The 12,734-nt window shown below is 38.5% G+C and overlaps 1 protein-coding gene across 2 annotated transcripts; it reads right to left on the bottom strand.

Moving 5' to 3' along the window:
• Nucleotides 1-1,525: 1,525 nt before the first annotated feature.
• Nucleotides 1,526-11,535, bottom strand: CCT8 (chaperonin containing TCP1 subunit 8). Of its 2 annotated transcripts, XM_010177930.2 has the most exons (14): nt 11,449-11,535; nt 10,764-10,843; nt 9,415-9,564; nt 8,985-9,165; nt 8,198-8,259; nt 7,373-7,510; nt 6,754-6,932; nt 5,738-5,804; nt 5,570-5,657; nt 5,366-5,481; nt 3,918-3,989; nt 3,545-3,709; nt 2,986-3,105; nt 1,526-1,759 (listed from the first exon to the last, which is right to left on the bottom strand). In XM_010177930.2, exons 2-14 carry the CDS (start codon nt 10,839-10,841, stop codon nt 1,682-1,684), a joined length of 1,494 nt encoding a protein of 497 aa, XP_010176232.1. In that variant the 5' UTR covers nt 10,842-10,843; nt 11,449-11,535; the 3' UTR covers nt 1,526-1,681. The 2 variants fall into 2 exon arrangements, with proteins under 2 accessions (XP_010176232.1, XP_010176233.1); XM_010177931.1 differs by lacking the exon at nt 10,764-10,843 and having other exon boundaries at nt 11,449-11,460.
• Between the last annotated feature and the right edge of the window lie 1,199 nt (nt 11,536-12,734).

Here is a 12,734-nt window from a genome sequence, read left to right as displayed (position 1 = left end):
CTTATTTAGGCATAAGATAGTCCAGACTTGATTTAGCCTTCCACTCCCTTCTGGCTGTGAAATAGAGTAGCACTGGCAAGAGTAATAAAAGGATTAATTATTGAAGTGGCTTGAATTTCAAGTGCAGTTTTCCTTCCATGCTACTCAGAGGCACACAAGCTGTTTACTTTCCAAGAAGAATCTTACCAGAGGCCTTCAGCTGAAAGATTCCAGCACCCTGCATTCATGCTGGCTACCACAGCTCTATTTATTTTTAAGGCCATTAGAATGAGATGTAGTTCACTGCTGTCAGGCTGCCGTTTGGAGAATGTGGAGACTCTTAAAAGGGTGAAGGTGAAATAAGATGCACATAACAAAAATGACTGTGGGCCTGGACCACAAACCTGCTGACAGACTTATTTCAATATTCATTTGACTTTTTGCACTCAAATATTGGGTAAGGAGCACAAAGAGCTGCAACAATTAGCGAAGATGCTTTCCTGAAATTGTGAGCTCCCTGCAGCAGGCTCAAAGTCTGTCTCCCTTGTCCACTATTCTGGGTGTAGGCATCAAGATGGTGGGGTGGGCTGCAGATGTGGCTTCTGTGAGGAGGGGCTGGGCATGGCTGATGCTGGACAGAGCCTGTTCCAGCTGGCTCCAAATGACCCATCGCAGGGTATGGCTGAGCCCTTCAGCCAAGACACTGGCACCTCAGGCAAACTCTGTAAGAAAGAGCAGAACACTACCCAGCAGTGAGGGGAAAAGTGAGAAAGGGGCCTTGCAAGCACCCAGGTGAGAGAAGGAGGTGGTCCAGGCACCCAGGCAGGGATCCCTGCTGCCCCTGGAGAGACCATGCTGGAGTAGGCTGTTCCCCTGCAGCTCATGGAGAACACAATGTCAGATGTCAACACTGCAGCTGTAGAGGCCCCCAGGCCAGAGCAGGTGGATACATGACTTGAAGGAAGCTGCAGCCTGCAGGGAGGAGCCTAGATTGGAGCAGGTTTTCATGCCATAAACTGCAGCCCACAGTTCCTGGTGGACTAGTAACCCAGACAGAGGATGTCCATGCTGAAGCAGCTGATGAAGGACTGTACTCTGGGGGAGGGGAGGATGGGGGAAGTACACATAGGAAGGAGTGGCAGAAAGGAGCTGTTACAGGCTGACCACAGATCCTACTCCCCAGACCACTCCGAGGGGGGAAGAGGTAGAAAAGTGGGGAATGAAGGAGTACAGCTGAGCCTGGGAAAGAGGGAGGTGAACAGGCAGGTGTTCTGATTTTTGTTCTTGTTTCTCACCCTCCCAAATCCATTTTTAATTGGTAATAATTTTCCACACATTGAGTCTGTTTTACCTGTGACAGTAATTGGTAAGAGACCTCCCTGTCTTTATCTCAACCCATAAGCTTTTTCAACTTGTGTTCTGCCTCTGTCCTGGTGAGGAAGGGGCATCTGGCAGCCAGCCAAGGTCAACCCACCACACCCACAGTCACCTCCAAAAAAATGCTTGCATATTCCCATGCCAAGTCCAAATAAAACAACAGTTAACATTTTAACAGTGAGTACATTTATTGAAGTGTTTGAAGTTCTGCACTCCACTGGACACCATAACTTAAAGGCAACAGAGCAAAACATCATGACAGACTCCAACTGGAATATTAAAAAACTCACATAATCATGTCACTTAAGAAGTACAGTTAAATTTTTCAATCATTTTGGTCTTCATCCCAGTCTTTCTTTCCTGATGGAGGTTTAGGGCCCCCAGCTGGTTTTGCCATAATGATCTTGAAGATAACAGGGAAGGAGAAAAAGATAGGGTTAAAATCAGACTTTTACCCCACTCTTATTTATAGCCACATGATGCTGGCTGTCAGCATTCACTAAATTCATGCAGTTTCCCTACTCTGAACCTAAGCCAGTGAATATTATTATCCATCTAATTGAGATATTCACAAATTAATTTTTTTTTTTCTTGAAAATGGCAGAAGCTGAGCCCTGACACAAAAAACCAGCTTTCACTTCTTTTTTGCATGCAAAGGAAGATTTCAGTTAGTCTACAAGAAAGCAAGTGCTTAAATAGGCTAACGAGTGGCTGGTTTACAGGATGCACACTACAGAAAGCAGAATTATCAGAGCTGTGTTCTGAATTATTGAGTCTAAACATCGCACTTTAAAAGCATGAAGTCCACTAGTCCTACCAGGTTAAAGGCTCATTTTCTGCACTTGCTATAGTGACAAGGTAGGATTAAAACTGCACTTGTCACCCCTTCAATAAAAATTTAGTTTAGGAGTAAAATTCATTCGCAAAGGCAAAAATACAAAAGGTAGCAATCAGCACCCATAAGACAGCAGCGTTATGTGTCCTCAAAAAAGACAGGATTTGCCATGTGCTTGTCAATGTATCCATGCATGCACTCACACACAGATGCCTCTCTGCTAGAGACACAGAGCTTACTGCATCCTATTTTTCAGGTTCATCTTTCCAGTCATCCTTATCCCAATGTCCTTGTTGCTTAGGGGCTTTTGGACCGCCTGCTGTTTTTGCCATAATAATCTACAGAAATTTTACATGCAAATACATTTTTGCTAAAGTTCCACCAAATATATAAAGATTTTTGTCATTAAGATTACAACCTCCATTTTTCCTAAAAGTTGGATTTTCATAAAATTTATTGTTTCATAAAAACAATATACGAGAGAAGGTTTCTTGTTTTAAGTTCCTACAGAAGTTAGGAAAACCTTCTGGATACAAGTACCAACTATCTAATCTTAAAAAAAAAAAAAAAAAAAAAGAGACACTAATAGTGGTCCTAAGGAAGCAGCAACATTGCAGCATTCCAAATTAGGAGCTCATGAACAAGTTGCTTCCTGGCTTTTAGAAATAAACAAACCATGTTTTTCAATATATCTGAATGCCTTGCATTCCCAGCAGACCCACATATTTTGCATTAGTGTTCTGCATACTGAGTAAAAAGTTTCAATTCAGCTCCCACATTACTTGTAAGCTTACCTGATCTACCCTTAGGACGGTTACTGCTGCATTAGTAGCTAGCTTGATACCCCAGGATTTTCCAAGGTATGTGTCTAACACACCAGCTTCCAACATATCCTTCACAGCAGCAGCTTCAGCCTATCAGACAGCGGGGGAAAAACATTATTCAAAACTTTCTCAGGCTTCTACCTAGCAAGTTATTGGGTTTGAAAGGTTAGAGAGTCAGAAGAAATTATCACTTCTCTCATCTCAACCTCTTTCATCAGAAAACCTTCATTCCTAATCCATTAGCAGGAAGACAAAATAAGTAATTCCTGAAGACTTATTCTCCATGACATTAGTTCAGTATCCCACGTTACCTCCCATATAAGTCCACTACACTACAGTGAATTTAACTGCTCGCTGCTGAAAAAAAGAAAAACCACTTCAATATTACAATTCTAAGAAGTTGTCCTTCTAGCCTGTGCAACACAGAGCTTCGATGATTTAAATTAATCTATAAATATTTCATATTGATAGAAGTACATTTAAATAGAACTGTACTGCAGAGCACCAAGTAACGTAAGAGATTACTTACCTCAATATCAAATCCAACATTTTTGTTCCCTTCCTGATGCACAGCATAAAGTTTGGAGATCACCTCATTAGCCTTTACTCCAGAGTTTTCTGCCAGTGATCGAGGAATGGCTTCAAATGCCTCAGCAAACTTCTTGATGGCATACTGATCAAGTCCAGGACAAGTCTGAAGTGAAGTCAAAAACCATGTCAGAACTTCAAAAACCCTAACATAGGGAGGTATTTTCCCCCCCTTTTTTAATTTATATGCATTAATACACATACATGTTTTGTCATAAAAGAATACGTATATATTTTTGTAAATCACATATATATTTAAGTACATGTAAGTGTGTACGTGTACATAAAAAGGCTAAAAAACCCATCTGCTGTACCTCTCCGTAAGACGTGATCTGCTTGGCTAATTCAATCTCTGTTGCACCACCTCCAGGAACAAGGCGTTTATCCTGTGAACAGACCATCCAAAAATGCAAAGTTTTGTTAAAAGCATCACACTAATTTTTACTTTTTAGAATTTACATACTCTATGAAGAACACAATAGAACTTTGTCTCACAGACACTTACTAAGAATCTGCTTCAGAACATGCATTTTAAGATAAATTTACCAGAAATTACTCATTCATTCCCAAATGTCTTTGAAGAAAAATTGCTTCTTTTATAAAAAGGAAAATAATAATGCAGTGGGGTTTGTGTCTGGGGTTTTTTTGTGGTTTTTTGTTTGGTTTTTTTTTTTAAAAAAGTAATTTCAACTCTTTGCTTACTAATAATAGAACTCCTAGATTTTCTCATCTTTTACATTAACTTGTTGGGAAATACCATACAGGAAACCAATCTACTGTGTACTAAGTTTAATATATCAACAAGTGTCAGAAGGTGTGGGGTGGGGTTTTTTTTGTTTGGCTGGTTTAATTTTTTAAATTAAGGATTTTTTACAACCTTTGGCAAACCAGCATCCACTTAAGAACTCTGTCTTTTAAACATAAAAAGTAATCAACATAAATCAGAAGTCAGGACAACTCCTGGAGACAATCATAAACGCACAGTCTATGGCTGTTTCTGTACTCTAAATCAGTGTGTATGTGCTGGAATGTACAGGAGATTAAGTGTCAAACAAAAGTTTAACAGTTTTTTGCCTGTCACCTTCTGAGGAAATACATAAGCATTTCCTTTTGCATTAAAAAAAAAAAAGGGAGGAAAGAAGAATATTCAAGTCCACAAAAACTGCTCAAAAAACTCTGGAGAACTGAGTTTTTCCATCTATAAAGCTTACCAATAGTACACGGAAGAAGCATTGTCTTGTCACCAAGGAACTAGAAATTTAGTTTGCAACCAGACAGTTCCTCCTGATCCCCACTGACAAACAAAGCTATCTAGTTTCTCTTCTATGCCTGGTTTCCCAGGAACATTACAAACATCCAGGGAAATAGTCAACAAAGAGCTGACTGCCAACAGAAAGTGGCAAAACTAATCTATCTTCAAGAACTCATATCATTACTGGAGAACTGAGTGCAGTACATGCTGGGCACAGAATCACAGAATATTAGGGATTGGAAGGGACCTCAAAAGATCATCTAGTCCAATCCCCCTGCCGGAGCAGGATTATGTACACTGTATTCATAAGGACAGCAGCAGCATCTTCTCTACACAGCCCTCCACACCTCAGTACTACAGAGCCTTCTCTACACCTCAATAAGACTCCTAAGCTGATAATTTCAATACCTGCTACAGCCTTTGTAGCAAACGAGCACAAAGTAAGCTCAAGACTTGCCTCAAACTGATCCACAGCTCAGTTTTGATAACTGAAGTGTTCTGGTTACTTACCCTTGTGAGTACTTTGAAAGTATTTACACCATCATCCACTGCCCTCTCTATGTCATCCATCAGATTGTCTGTAGATCCACGGATCAGTATAGTAGAAATGGCACCATCCTCCTTTTCTGTTCAGACAGACACGTGCATTAAGTGAATTAAGTTTTTTAGATGTAAAACATGTATGATCATTGTAGTTACACAGAACATACATACCATGCTTAAACACAACAACTTGTGTATCCCCAACCTCTGACAAATATACACTATTGCAGTGACCCATTTCTTCTAGAGTAGGGGGAGTCTGGAAAGAAAAACAAGAGTTAAGAGCTGAACCTGCTCTTTAGTTCTCTCCCTTCTGATCCTCATTTGAGAAGTCCATACCAGTCTGGGTAGGGCTGTTGCACCAACAGTTTTGCACAGTCTTCTCAGATCCCACTTTGAGTTTAACCTTTAAAAACAAAAACAGTCTTTCTAGTAACAAGCTTTTAGAACAAATGTTAAGACAAATGAGTAAGTATTATCTTATCTTGGCAGCATTTTGTAAACTAATGACATCTATCAACATTTACTGCATCAAGTAAAATCCACTCATCTGTTTTTCACAGTTATCTATTTTCAGGGATGCTAGGCAAAGACTATATTCTAAGAATTTAAAAACTAGTAAGTAGTTCAAATACATGGAAATTATCAAACTTCATCTTCTAGTACATAAGACTTGAACTGATCTTTACAACACCTCTGTAATAATCCTTCTTTGTTGTGCAAGAGATTAAAGTATCATGCTCCATTTCCAGAAGTTCAAACTTTTTGGACAGTGCCAATAAAGCTACAGCTTTCAACAACGGACCACTTATTTGTGTGAGATGCGAGAGCTGCTGCTAGTAATTTGACTATGTTCTGCAGAATGTATTTCAATTTATTGACAGATAAGATTTAAGGCCCATAAAAATAACAGAAAAGTATTAAGAATTAGTTCTTCCATCTCTCAGTAGATTAGTGATGCACAGAGGCGTATCTCGCTATTGCTAGAGCATCACACGAGGACTGTGACCAGCAGGAACCATTATGGTAGAGTCTTACACGGCTTTGAGGCCACATCCCTCTTTATTAGATCCATAAATTTTTATACTCTTGACTTCTGTTGTACTATGGAGGCACTTCAACCAGAGTAACAGTACTATATACACAAGTTAGAACCCAATTAGCTGTCATATAGAGGTGAAATATTAATAAGGAGCATAAGCTATGAAACAACCAAATTGCAGCTCAGGTTTTGATTCACCAGAAAAACAGTCTGCATTATTTTGTTTCTATTTCATTTGAGAGGCAAGAGACAATATGGCAAGTACATTTCATAAGCCTGGTAGATCAAATGTTTATGCTTTTCTAGTACTTACCTGACTAACATAAGATTGTATTTGTTGGCATAATGAAGTGCCATGTCTGCCACTTTGCCACCTGTTACTACTACATTTGCACCACTGTCGGCAATAGCTTTGACTTGCAAATCCATTAAATTTTCTTCTCCCTTACTGAAATTCATCAGTTCTTCAGCATTCTTTATAAGTACAGTGCCCTAGTAAAACATATACACTGTTATCAATTCAGTGTTAACTACATGCCTAGAAGTTTTTCACAAATCATTCTGTCTCCCAATCTATCCAGAAACCTTAAGTCATCCTATTTTATAATACTCCCACCCCTCCCAGGCAACAGCGTAAAAGAAGTCAAAAAAAAGGGCAATTCTAACATTTCTAGACAACCTCGAGGTTCAGATATTCTAGCACACAGTTTGGCTCAAATAACCCAACAGAACCGACAACACTTGTCCAACCCCAGAAGCCCTGTAGAGCAAAATTAGGTTCAGACATTTTCTATGAACTTTTTTAAACTAATGAACTCAATATTAACAAAGATATCTCAATCACCAAGCGTCAAGAATATTTATAGTTAAGGCTAAAAACAAGAGCACATGAGCATAAATAGATACAGAACTTAGTTTGATCTTCTACATACCTTCGTTTCAGTTATCATACCATCAAAAGGACAAGAATACACAGCTATTTTTGCATCTTTGACAGAAGTAACATCTCCTTCAGTTTCTTTTTTAAAAACCATGCCATGCAGTACTGATGAAGCAGAGATACCAGCACCCTGAAAAGAAAGGGAATGAGGGAAAGTCATATTATTGATCATTTATTTTCAGAAAGCTGGACTATCCTTTATGAAAAGGAGCCCTTACATTAATTTGAATGTAGCAACCTAAGTTTTTATTGCAGCACAAATAAGTAAGATTTAAGCTGATTTAGCAACATCAAATACTGTCTTACAGGTTCCCATTTTAAGATTAGTCGGTGGTCCAGGTTAAGGCCTGTGACATTCATCTTCTGTGCTCAACTTGTTATGTATTTTTTCAGCTGGGAAAAAACCCCCCAGGAGGAAATTCATAGTAGATATAAACTCGTTCCAATCCTACATACTATACTGAGGCCTAATATCCCAATGTCAAAAAGAATGCAAGGCTAGACTGCTACATTTCTGTCAGCCTGCATCACAGCTTCATCTTGTGACTGCTTCTACAACCAAGGTGCAATCTACATCCCCGTGTATAATTAAGTTAATGTAGCTGATTTAGTGAAAACTTTCAATATTAATAATTTTTGTTTCTGAAAGCTGCTACTGGGCACTAAACGAGGAATGTGAAGACTCATTTCCAAAACTTATTACGCATACTAAAGCACAGAGATTAGAACAGAAAAGGCACTTTTAAAGATCTAAAAATTAACTTTCATTAAACTGTTTACCTTAATATTACCGTATAGCTGGCAACTTCCAACTTACCACAATTTTGCACACTCTGATATTATCAACGTTGAAATGACCAGAATCAGGAAGAATAGAAACTGTTGGGGAGGGGAGAGAAAAAAAAATAAAGAATGAATGAATCTGTGTAGCTTACTGAATAAAGCAGAACAGTGACACTACAAATAACGCCTGGAGTTTTTCTGAAGTACTAAAATTCACTGAGATGCCTGCCTAAACATAAGGCAACTACAATCTGCTCATAACCTGCAACAAGAGAAACAGAAATTTTGTTTCTACAACATAGCAATCAGAAAGCAACATATATTCAGGCTGCTCTGTTAAATTAAATTTGAATATCCATTTATATATGTGCATTTAAGAGTGAAGTCGGACCAAGCATATTTTGAGAAAACACTTAAACTAGACATGAAAGCTTTTCCTTGGAAATCTAAAGGGAGAAAGCAGTAACTCAACACAACTACAGTCTTGCTCCTATTGTTCTGTGGCTGAGACTAGTAACAGCTTATCTGAACTGTAATTCATCTTCCTAATGATAAAAAAGAGGAAGAAAGATGAGCTTCTGCTTTAAAAGACTAGAAAGCTATTTCTATAGCTTAGTAGAACACATTTTCTGAGCCCCAATGCCAATGAAGAGTTCAACACAAGAAAGAAGGTTATACTAATTTCAGAGGCTAAAGCATTCCATCCAATTCAACTTGATAAACTAACCATAACTTTTATCTTAATTAAGACATTCGTAATGATCATAAACAAATCTCCTCAGTTTTTGAGATGCAAAACACACCTGCTCTTGTCCACTTACCACAGGCCTGAGCAATAAGTTTTGCCAAAAAATGTTCATTGCCATATTGTTTGCTCATCACCGAAGTGCGCAACAACGAAGCCACTTCTTCAACATCTCGAAGGTTCTTTGCAGAACAGCACACCAAGTCTGGAAGAATTTCCAGGGCTTTCTTGCAAGCCTTTTCATATCCTTCAATCACCTGTGCAGCAAATAATAAATATTCACTACACCACTTCACTATGCATTCACACTGCTTATATCTCCTTTTCAAAGGATCATAAAACCTTAATAAATGCAAAAGCTTATAATGGAAGTTCTTCTTCATACACCTCCATCCAAAAAATTCGTTCAGAAGTAGGCCCACAATTCACAGTATTACGAGCCAAGAATACTGACCAACATTTACCTGAATTCAAGCTACGTGAATTGTAGTAACAACATAACTTGCCTCTGAAACTGATAAGCCCATCCTCAGAAGGTCTTCTGCTAACTCCAAAAGAACTCCAGCAAAAACAAGGACAAAGTTTGTTCCATCTCCAACTTCTTGTTCTTGCATGTGGGAAGCCATCACAAGCATTTTTGCAGCAGGATGCTGGACCTTTACAAGAAGTTACACAACTTGTTTACTAACATCCTACCTAGACCACAGCTCCAGGTTTCTCCGTCCCTCCAGTATAAGCTCCCTTATTTTAAATCGTATCTAAAGATACTAAGAATGTACAAACTGGAAAAGAAAGCAGCACAGATTATCTTAATTGTCTAACTTTCCTAATAAACAAAAGTGCATACATATATAGGGGCAGGGGGAATAAAAATCAGAGAACTGAACATTCCCCCTACAACATGAATGAGACATCCTTGATACTGGTCTGCACTATTTGTACAAGATGCAGTGGCTTCATAATCAAGCTCTGTGACAGGAAAGCAGCCTCAAGTTCAGACCTTCAAGCTGAAGTCCCATGTGCAACATGCAAAGTAGACATGTAAACTACAGTTTAATTCTAGTGGTTTTTCTGCTTAAAGATTGCACTGCTTTCCCCTTCTTTCAAAGAAATGCAGTAAAAATGCTGTATTCTTGAATATAATTAAAGCAGCTGTCATTTTATCCCAGAATGTAACAGGCAAGACTCACTCGACGAAGTAACTAGTCCACAAATGATTTTTTAAAAACAGAACTTCCACAGTTATTCTACTTACACCAAACACTAACACAATGCATTAAGTAAGGAAATACTTAACACTTACACTACTTCTATCAGTAGTGTACAGAATTCAGTAAAATACTATTTGTGTTGTGATACAAATGTGAATTTGACAGTAAAAGAAAAGTTAGGACAGGTCAGCCTTTCCACACTTTTACTGTATTCACAGGTGGAAGCTGCTATATTCTCAGCTTTCTAAATCCAATTAATGTATTCTAAGCAGACAGGAGAACACAGAAGCACCAGCACTGGGAGATTAACACAACAGCTATTTCATTCAGTTTTCCACTGCATTGTCTAGACATATCCTCTTCTAAATCTATATTGGTTTTGGGGAAAAAAAGCAGGCAATTCTTAAGCCTCTCCTACAACTACTTAATGCTGCTTCACAAAAGAGTTCTATTCCTCACTGTGTATATAGCCCATTGACTTTACTCAAATCCAGTGAAAAATGTAAGTGATTTACAAAATGACATATGTAAATAATTTGGCAGGGTGACACGTGTTTCCTTATTAACATTCAGATCCATAGCAGCCCATGAACAGAAACACTGAACAGTTCATGACTGACATCTTCAGAAGCAAGAAAACTTACCTCCAGCTCTCTCAAGATAGTAGCAGCATCATTTGTAACAAAAAGCTTCTCCAGGTGATTGATAACCATTTTGTTCATCCCTAATGGGGGGGGGAAGGCAGAAATATTAAGAAATACATCACTAGGCAAAAATCATTTGGTGCACAGATGCTGCTTCATAACTTTCAGGTATATCTTACACATTAAAATGCTAGCCCTATTTATAATTTAAGAACCTAAAACATTTAAACAAAATAATGCTTGAAAGTATGTTACATTAAGAAGAAAACAATCATTTCTAAATAAGCAGTTTTCTCTTCAGAAATATTAGTACTTAATTTAATTAATCAATACTGGAGAATACCTTTTGTTTCTGTATACCTGACCAGACACGGTACGGTTATGTTCATCATGACAATCTACCAAGTTATTGCCCTTCTCAATTTTTGTAGGTCTTCCATACAGCAGTAAGACAGCAAAGAAGACACAGTAACTGCTACAGAAACCTGGCAAAGGCAGGTACATTGTGCATAACTCCAGAGCCAACCAGGTCTGATCTGTATAGCCACAAAGACTATATTTAGAGTTCTAAAGCAAGACCTATGCGCTTCCTCAAGAAACAAACAGTGCTTCTTTGTCAAAGTAGTTTTAGCCTTCAAACATAAGATTTTGTTCATGCTCCACAATAATTTTAGGATTTATTTACCATTTGGTCCATAAGCTGTACGGGTGGTTTGAGCAAGTTCTTTGCATGCCTGGATGTTCCTATAGACAGCTTCTTCTAGTCCTGAAAAATGCTAAAAAGAAAAATGTTCTGTTCCATATTAGGCTAACAAAAGAGATGGATGAACTAGTAATTTCTCATCAAAGCAGCAATGATCTGACAAGTCCATCAAAGTTTTTGATGAATTTAGGTTGGATATTTCACTTAAAGTTTTAATGGAAACTAAACCTTACCCAAAGACAGTGAGAAAAGAACTTCTGAACTAGGGAGCTCAGCAGGTACAGTAAGTTTCTGAAGAAGAATTTGAACAGTGACTCAATTTGCAATACAGTTTGCACCTCTTAAGTCTTCCAAAAAAAGTTAATGGCATGCCAAAGAGAAATAGAAAATAACCAATAACAGACTGGAGAGGAACAAGGGTTTTGTAAGCACATGGTTTTGCACATGCCTCTTATATCATACACACACACTCTTATATACTCACAACTCTGTATTCCACAGTAGTCATTTAACTCAGTTCTACATTCAAACATGTGAGGTTTTAAAATTCAGAAGCAGAATAATTCATGAAATATGTGTGTTTGAGAAGCCGATCAGCCTGGCTTCAGTTTGGAATTCTTAAGAAAAGAAGGGACCCACAGGAAGGGCCTTAAGAAAAAGCAGAGTAAGATGTACAGTGTGGCCCATAGGACAAAGGTATTCTAATAATATTTACTCTCTAGATACAAACCAACCATCTCAGAATGCCAGCTGTCTCCTTGTTTTGTAAAAAGGCAGCTCTTGATGGTTCTCTATTGGAGAATTCAAAGCCAGAATAGCACCTAGGCCACTTTGTTTCCCTGCTCTCGACATCTGGCATTCTTTGTCTCCAGGGAAAATTCTCATAAGACAAGCAGAGGGGTTTCTGAGTTGCTAACCTTGCTTTCTTTCTATTAAGTAGCAGGAACAAGAAATTTTCTCTTTTATTTTCCTCTGCAATAAAAACCTGCTCGCTTTAAGTCCACTTTTTCAACCAAAACTTCTGCTTTATTGGGCACAGTCCTTGACTGCTACCAACATCCATGTTATGTTAACGTTAAATCCATACAAGGAGAGAGGATTTAAGGAAGAATGTATATGGAAAATACGTTACTCTACAATGCTGGCAAAGGAACTTCCCTCACGGGCACAGCAACAGCAAAAAAGTCAGGGAATGGCCCTAACAGGCAGGACGCTTCTGACCGGATCACTCGGTGGGGCCCGGGGCGATGCCGCTGCCCAGCACCACC

Source organism: Antrostomus carolinensis, unplaced genomic scaffold (assembly GCF_000700745.2).
Source record: "Antrostomus carolinensis isolate BGI_N321 unplaced genomic scaffold, ASM70074v2 scaffold27611, whole genome shotgun sequence".
NCBI lineage: Eukaryota > Metazoa > Chordata > Aves > Caprimulgiformes > Caprimulgidae > Antrostomus > Antrostomus carolinensis.
Note: the sequence above shows the minus strand (reverse complement) of the source record. Positions and strands in the feature narration are given on the sequence as shown.